An 8,936-nucleotide genomic window follows, 5' to 3' on the forward strand; every position below is an offset into this window, starting at 1 on the left:
TATCTTCCCTAGGACGTCATTGTCGCCTTAAGCATAGTCTCTCCATTTTCTTAATAAAGAACTCTTAGTTAGAAACCGTCGCCAATACCGAGTTATCCGAAACCTAACATAAACCAGAGCCGATGTCTCATATCCTTCTCAGGATGCAAATGTCAAATAAATTCAACCGACGCTTGACCGATAGAATAAACCTCCAAACAATCTTAACTCGAAACCAACGTATGGAAACTTCTCGAATGATCTGTAAAGAAGGATATAGAATATTCTTGAATAGTTTAAACTAGAATTCCTGAAACTCAGAAATGATAAAAATAATTATTGTACTATGAATCCTCATATTGCGCCCTCTCGAGTAAAGACAGGAAAAGGGAAGGAGAATTATAAAATATTGTTAAAGAATAATTAAATAAACATTATTATAAGACCTTGTAGAAGCTAATTAAATAAGACTAAAATATTTGCGAATAAAGGAATTGCGGTATGTCATGAGAATAAACGACGAAACCCCAAAAGGGAAGTATTGAATAAGACTTAAGATTTAGGATAAACAAATTATATTAATTACTAATGAAATGTTAAATTTAACATGTAAGTCTCCTTAAGAAATATTCTAGAAACGATGATGCATCAGGAAGGCTTGAGTTGGCTGGAGCCTAAGGGTGGGGAAAGGACTATCCCCTCCACGACGGGACCTCCGGTCCCTATAAAAACTAGGAGGGCTTTGCCTTCGGGCTCTTATTATTCCTTTTAACTTACAATTATTACGTTCATTTTGATAATAATCCAGTTTTGATTTTCGACTTGGAATTATTAACTCGCAGCTTGATTTTAGTAGTACTTGGATTCTTTACTTTTGAATATTATTTGAATTCGAGTTAGTCGAACTTGTGCTCATTAAAGAAGAAACTCGTAGTTTTATTCTAGTAGTTACCTATATTTGGATTCTTTATTTTCGAATATTATTTGAACTTGTATTAATTGAACTTGTGATCATTAAAGAAGAAATAAATCAGTGACTAAACCAAGCACTCCTGAAGCAATCACGATTGATTGGATTACTGTAAAGGATTGTGTTTAACTAACTATTTGTAAGTAAACATTTATAATTAAATATCTAAGTGAACCAGAGCTACGGGAATTTATAATTTGCACCATAGTCTTATCACTTGTCCTTCACGCACCCCTTTTTCACCTCATTCTCCCCCTTTTTGCCATTACTTATCGTTATTTAATCTTGGGAACACGAACCTGTCTGGTCCTGACTATACTCGGTGAACACAGGGTGGTCAAAACAGACTTAGTACATACTACTTAAATCATTTTCGTCAGTTCAGACGTAACAACTCGTTGCACCTCGCTTCTCATAATGTTGCCAGTTTTAGGAACTTTACAATAATTTGGCAAGATTAAAGATTTCAGATTGTTTTATCACCAAGGAAAGAATATTTTACTTGATTTTTTGATTCATTCCTAAAATAGAGTGTTTGCAGCTTATGGTTAAGGCGATCTTTTTGTTTTTCGAATTGCTACTGCGATAATAACTTTGTAAATCTGAGGTATTTTTCTGTATACCGTTTTGTCAATGAAAATAAACTTATTTCTAAGTCTGTAGCTCCTAACCCTCCTTTTCGAGCAACTAACCTTGATATCCTAATCCTACGAAATCCATTGTGACAATATAAACGCTAGAATTATGTAATTTAAAACGAAAATAGGAAAAAAACTTAAATATAAATCTAAGAATTGTAAAACCAGACCAAATAGAATGGAGAAAGCTAACGTAGAATAGAAAGAAAAACATAACGCGATAGAAATTAATTTATAATATTCATTTTTTCAACTCTCCCTTTTACGACTTCAAAGTACTTTTCTATTAAAACTTTCTTAGATTTATTCAATATTACTAGAGAGGTCACGTTTTATGTATGTATATATGTATTTTAATGTTCCCATTAGGTTACATGGCTTTCGTTTATATAATTCACACATCTTTTCCTTTTACAAAAACTTTTTACAAAAATTCTTAAAACTAACTCCATACTTCCTGCCACGCCACTTTATCTCTTGACAAACATTCTTTAAAAACATTTTTTAATTCTTCTTCTTTACCTATACTCTTGCACAAATGATTGCTCCCTTCTATCTCTTAGCTCCTTCCATTTCTTTCTACTCCCTATAAAGTAACCTCGATCATTGACGTCTCGATAATTTGATGATCCTGAAGAGCAAACTGCTGCTTGTGCACGAATAAAAACGTCAAACAATTGAAACTTCAATAAGTGATCTTGTGTATATATAAACCCCTCCTCATTTCAACCGTTCATACCTTTTTCTGTTTATATTCCATCCTCCTATCTTCTCTACCACTTTTATCTTCCTTAAATTCCACCTAATTCTTATTCTGTCCATTTTAACCGTACTTCTGTCGTTTATCACTTCCCTTTTTGCACACTTTATCCTAATCCTATGATTACTTTCTTCACTAATTCTCCTATAAGAACTTCCTTATACACTCCTATTCCAATACTCTCATACCTTTACATTTCCATATAACATTTCCTGTCTTCTCATATCATTAATTTACTCTACCCCTCATTATCTACATCCTCAAAAGTTACAAATCTTTTGCCTTTTACCCTCTTTAAATCCTTTCTTCTTACATCAAATACTTACTCGAATCTCTATTATTCACCTCCGTACGGTTACAATTCTCCCGTCTCCCTTCATCTTTTTATACCTTCTCACTCTCATATCCTTTTACGCATTCTTTTTTCATATATTTCCATTTAACTATCATGATTCCTGCCTTTTTACATCAAATTAACTATCCTTATTATCCAAATCCTTACGGTTACAATTCTTACGTCTTCTTCCTACCTAACATATCTCTATACACTCATAAATATATTCTCATACCTTCTTATTATCACATTTTTACATTTCCATCTCTTAATTCCTGCCATCTTACATTTGATCCTTATTTTAATCCTAATTATTTTAAATACTCATCTCTTTGAGGATATAAATCTTCTGTCTTTTTCTCTCTCTAAATTTGTCTCTCTTCCTTCTTTCGTACATTAAACTCTCTACTACTTTTCTCATCCTCTCTGTCCTCCTTGTTGCCTCATACATTTTCTCCTTAAACAAGCTCACTCTCCCTTACAATACTTCCTTTTTTTTCTCCACTACTTTTCTCCTTCTTCCGTTTGTTTCAGACGCTTCTCCAATCTACACTTACCGCTCCTCCGTGCTTCATGACTTACCTCATCTTGCTCTTTATGTCACTTATTATTTCACTAATCACTTCATCTATGTCCATCATCTCCATACTTCGCTAACCTAGTTATACCTCCCCTTCCTCTCCCTTCAGACATTCCCATTCATCGGACTGCCATCCTTCCTTTCCTGCTCTTGCTATCTCTCCGCCCTCTTCTCCATTCTTTCCTTCTCATCCCTTGCTTTCTTTGACCTTACCATACTTAGTTCTGTTCCTTCATGCTCTCCAACAGGTGGCTCTGTCCCAACTCTTTCTCCTAATCACTTTCTTCCTCACCTCTTCTACTCCTCTTCCTTCTGTTCTTATACCTGCCGCCCGGTTCCGTTTCTTACTATCGTCTCCCTGTCTGGCAACCCTATGTCGCTTCCTTTGCGATCTGGCCACTTAACACTTTACCGACTGCTAGCTTATTAATAGTCTTTTTGTTTCTAACGCTTACCGAACAAAAATTTATTAATCTGCTGTTTGTCGTCGACCGATAGGTTATTAATCGATTGACATGGCGGTGAACAGTCATTATCATTACATATACAGTAATTTTTTATTAGAATCTTATTAGAGTATCTTATTAAAATCTGTAAGTAGAGTCTTAGGCTGAGCGGCCGGTCGGACGTGCGTTTGCTGTTGAAACGCTAGCGGTCGGTAAATTATTAACTTTTCTTCCTAGAGATGTTTCCTGCCTTCTTCCTTTTTTTAACTTCTTAAAACCTTTTTGTTTCTTTTTCCCTCTTTCCCTCAATGTTCCACACTCCCCCTCACCTTCTCCACCGCTACTTATCTCACTACTTCATATTTCCTCCACCTTTTCCTAACCTCCTTTGATAATAAACCCGCCGCAATTACTTTATCCCTGCATCTACTAATTCCACGCATCTTAATCTTATCTCACTGGAAACGATAGCCCGTGTTATACACACACATATATAATATATTTATAATATATTTATAATATCCATAATATAATTATGAACATTATTAATATTTAATTAGAAACTACTTTATTACACCATTTTAATTTTTAACTCTGTGACAATATTAAACAGATCGTAGCCTAGGCATTATTATCATCTCTCGTTTAAAACAAATTATGAAATTAAACGCAACTACAGCTTCTTCATCGTTACTGTTGCCTAAAAAAAATAAAATGTTATTAAATGACATATTGTCTATAAAAATGTCAAATATATATATATATATATATAAATAATTAAACAGTAAGTTTGACATGTTATATGCCATAAAATGTATGAAAAAATATCATAGTAAAATAGTTTAATTATATGTTGTAATTATTTACCTGGTGCGGAGCATTTTCGAATAATTTTAACAATTGGAGGAGGAATGGGCTCTTTTGAGCGATTTATTCGATTCATCAATTGAAATAATTCATTTGGATGAAATTTAGAATCGTGGAACTGTAATTATACAACTATGTAATAGAACATAATACTTATTTAATCTAAGTAATTATATTACAATATTTACCACGCCATGTATTTTAAATATGCATGCTGTGACAGTTCCTACTTTTGTTACCATTTCTGGCGGATAATTTATCATATCTTCACCGAAAGCTGTGTAACTTAGTTCCAGAAAGGTTTCTAATTTGATTAACAAATATAGAACAATCTTTTGATTTAATATAATAAAAACCAATTATTAATACACAACCATTTTCTTACCTAAATCTACACGTCCTTTATTTAAACATGATTGGAAATCTTTTGTTGATAAACCTATATCCATGGCCATTGCTGCAACTCTATCATCTGGAATAGTTGCTTGCTAAAACACAAGTAATTTTAAAAAGAAGATTCTTTTTAAAAACATTATTATTTAATTTTGGGTATTTATATTTACTGTATAAGCACATATCAGGAAAAAAGCAAAGAACACGATACTCTTCATGATATCTAACAATCTTCTAAATATACGATTTGATATAGAATAATATGTAAATGATTTGATAAAAGTCTTACTAGTTAATGATGCTTTACTAATGTATTCTAAGCTTATATACTCTCTATAGATACGCAAACAGTCGAAGGTCGTAAGATAAAACTCTAAAGTGATATTAAAAACGTGACATTATAAGATATTGAAAAGATCAAGAAAGAACGTTGTTTTGAATGATAGGTACATGTGAACGTATAAGTTTGCAGAAATGTTTGTAAACTATTCGAAATGAAAACATTTCTTGGGAAAGAGAAAACTTGTAGTTTTTCTAAGCACGTACAACGAATAAGTGTGCGAAAATAATGAGTCATTAAAGTCAATCTGCGTAAGAATAAATATATTTTATAGAAATTATTTTATTATGAAAAGCACTTGATCAAAGTTTTTACTTTTTTTGTTCTGTATGAATAAACCTCAAACTTAAAGAAAAAATTTACAAGAAAAATCTTTTTTAACAAAAATAATTAATCTCAAAATAATAAAATCAGGATAATCCATCTCATTTTGCCTCAATTAAAAAAATAAAACTGGACACATTCGTAATTTGTAGAGTTGCCGCTATTGTTAAAATACCAAAATTAGGTAAAAAGAATAATAATAATGATTCTTTCTCTAAATTAATATACTGGAACCTGTGACTTATCTCGTATATAGGTAGGTGAGATACGAGAACGAGACGAAGGAGTATAGAGGTAATGACGTATTTAATTCGAATTCAACAGATTAACGATACGAGAGAGAGACGATACGTACCAATAAATCACACAGCTGCGCGACGATATCATACGAGCGAAACACGAACTCATTATCTTCACACAATCAAACTAATTCTCTGTATATACATATATAGTGAATTAGGAGTTTTTATAACGTAACGCTATTTTCTGACGAGTAAATAATGTAGGATTCGTGAAAAAATCGAGCCGCCGGACTGATTGGATCTGGACTCGAATCACGTATCTTTCGCTTACCGGGCGATTGCTCTTATCTATTTAATTTTCCAGGGTCCATCGATGTATAATCCTTCAATCCTTCCACTAATGCCTTTTTAAGTATTTGGCATGGAGACACTCGTGCCACAACAAAGTATTTACTATCTATAGGCTTAACTATGACTTTTATTTACCTGTTTGGCTACCACAGGCCGCTTTCATGCTCTTTAGATTTCATGTCAAAAAGTCCTAGCGCATTTCGTCGATACAGACAATTGATGGTGATCTAGCATCACTCAGCATTTCTTGATCGTCTTTTTTGAAAACCCTCCGGTAGTCAAACGGTTAATTTTGTTGCGCGGCCATTGCCTTCATCGGTTCTTATAAATCGCTAATGCCGTTAGACCCGTTGAATTAATGCTGAATTGGATTAGATGAAGTGATGTCATGATTTCTAATCCTTTTAATAACAACGAGGTTTATTGACGTAGTTCGCTTACAAAGAAATTATTCGATAAGTATTGCTTGAGGTTACCTGTTACAAATAGCTAATGATTCAACAAAATCTCTTTCTTTGAATTACTACTGCGATATTTGCAAATCATAACTAGTTGTTTGTTTACTCAAATTACGCTTGTTTAATATTAATGTTACAGTGCAATTGTCTGTAAATGATGTTAGAATGCAACCACTGTAATGATTGTTATATTGCAACTTGTCGCGTACGTTTTAATAAATTCCTTCTCGCTTCGACGTCAAAGAATATTTTTAAATTTGCAATCTGAGAAATCTGAAGCTATTGTAAGTGAAACAAACCACGCAAATTAAAAAATTTTCCAACCCGTTTTCTGAACACAGCTAACTGAAACACATTTTATAAAATGATCCAAACTCTCTTGACATTATATTGAATGATCGAACATTCTATACAATGCCCGTAGTAATATATTATCCGTAACATAGACATCTCTGTAAGCACACAAATGTAAACTATATATATAATAAAATAAATATTGTTTAAGTTTAAGGCCTTACAATTATCAGAAATTAAAAAAAAATTTAGAAACAGGTAAACCCCTTTGATGGTACAGACATAGAGACAAAAACATACACATGAGATATACTAAAAAGTAGAAAAAAGATCAACGTCTATAACAAAGAGAACAAAATTCATGTATTTAAGACAGAATTTCCAGCGTAAATATGACTAATAAGGAGTAACTTCTTATCTTGAATAAGTGTTCTTATTGTGGCCACTTCTCTTTCCATTTCACATAAAGCATTATTTTTATAAAAACCCAGACCTCAAGACGATTCGTACTTTTAATTAAGTAACCTGTGCTCTTACTAAACAAACAGCGATTTGATCTGATACAACATTTATATTGTCTGCATATACACAAAGTCAGTCTTCCTAATTTGTTTTAAAACTATTAACTATTGTATTTGTCAGGAACATCAACTATAAATCATTTATTTATTAAGTTTTGCGGGCTTTTAAGTCCAGTTGCTCTCTAACATCAAAGTTTTGTCATTAATATAAGGAAACGTTATTTTATTGACACTATTGCTACGTGACAAAAAAAATATTCTTTGTCGTATGGACTACACCCCCTAATATATAGCATACTCTTTGTTAAATACTTAAATAATAAGCTTTGTTAGTATTATTTATCTATCGAATAAGAAACTAATTATGCGTTTCTTAGGAACAACGAATTTATTAAGTAAAAATGTAACTGGGAAAATGATGAGTAGAAATTAATCAGAAATAAGGATTAGGAGACGAAAATTTAAACAAAAAGAATTTCTTTATTGAATCTTGTTTTTCTATTTTAGCTAATAAGTCTGTATCCTGCAGTCCTGTTTTAAATAATAAACCTATGTCTTATAATCAGTATAATCTGGTGATCTGTTATTAAGTCTGTCTGTTGAAACTGTGGAATAAATCTGAAAGTTAAAGATCTATAAAAGTATACTCTAAAAGAGTCTGTTAAAATTTGTTTACTAGTATCATTTAATCGACCCTGATTCAAATTACTGAAGCGTCGAAAGCACAATCAATAAAAAATTCGACTATATTTTGATTTTTGATATCCTATTTTATGTAAACTAGAATTTAGACAAATCATCTACTGCAATTACTCTCATTTTTAATCGGTTGATCACTCATCCTTATATTATCATTAACAATAGCATTCACAATTCCTCCTTTGTAGTTCAATCAAAAATTGCCGAAACCATATATTATATCCCAGAACATAACATTCATAAACAGTGAGAATGCCGAAAAGCAATTAGGACAATAAACGAGTTCTTTTATAGAACGATTGATTAGATTAGCTTTCTGAATTTTGTAAATTTCATAATGCATTTTTAAATGATAAGAAGGAGCATGTAAATTTATAAAAAAATTATATGTTTCGTGACGTTTTATCAGAATTCAAATAACCTTTAATTACTATATTAAAAGTGTAGTAAAACTAGCAATGCCGAGAGCATTGAGTATATGTAAACACTTTTTACTTGCAAAATTAAATCAATAATGTGCAGCAGTACATTGAAAACAGTCAAACGAATTTAGCATTGTTTTCTTTTCGTTAAAGCTCTTTTATGTTTTAATTCTAGGATATATTTTAACGATTATAATACTTAGAAAGGTAAGTATCTACGCTCTTTTGAATAATAGTATTAAGTAATTGCTCTGTCGAATAATTTAGTGGATAGAAATATATATTTATTTTTCGTTACTTTTTGATACAAAAATACGA

The 8,936-nt window shown here is 31.7% G+C and overlaps 1 protein-coding gene across 1 annotated transcript; it reads right to left on the reverse strand.

The window, feature by feature from the left end:
* Positions 1-1,919: 1,919 nt before the first annotated feature.
* LOC106792018 lies at positions 1,920-5,263 on the reverse strand. The gene is made up of 5 exons (XM_014758113.1): positions 5,138-5,263; positions 4,960-5,062; positions 4,763-4,878; positions 4,575-4,692; positions 1,920-4,407 (listed from the first exon to the last, which is right to left on the reverse strand). The coding sequence occupies exons 1-5, from the start codon at positions 5,183-5,185 to the stop codon at positions 4,313-4,315; spliced, it is 480 nt and encodes a 159-aa protein (XP_014613599.1). The 5' UTR covers positions 5,186-5,263; the 3' UTR covers positions 1,920-4,312.
* Between the last annotated feature and the right edge of the window lie 3,673 nt (positions 5,264-8,936).

Source organism: Polistes canadensis, unplaced genomic scaffold (assembly GCF_001313835.1).
Source record: "Polistes canadensis isolate GaletaPanama2010 unplaced genomic scaffold, ASM131383v1 scaffold_369, whole genome shotgun sequence".
Lineage (NCBI taxonomy): Eukaryota > Metazoa > Arthropoda > Insecta > Hymenoptera > Vespidae > Polistes > Polistes canadensis.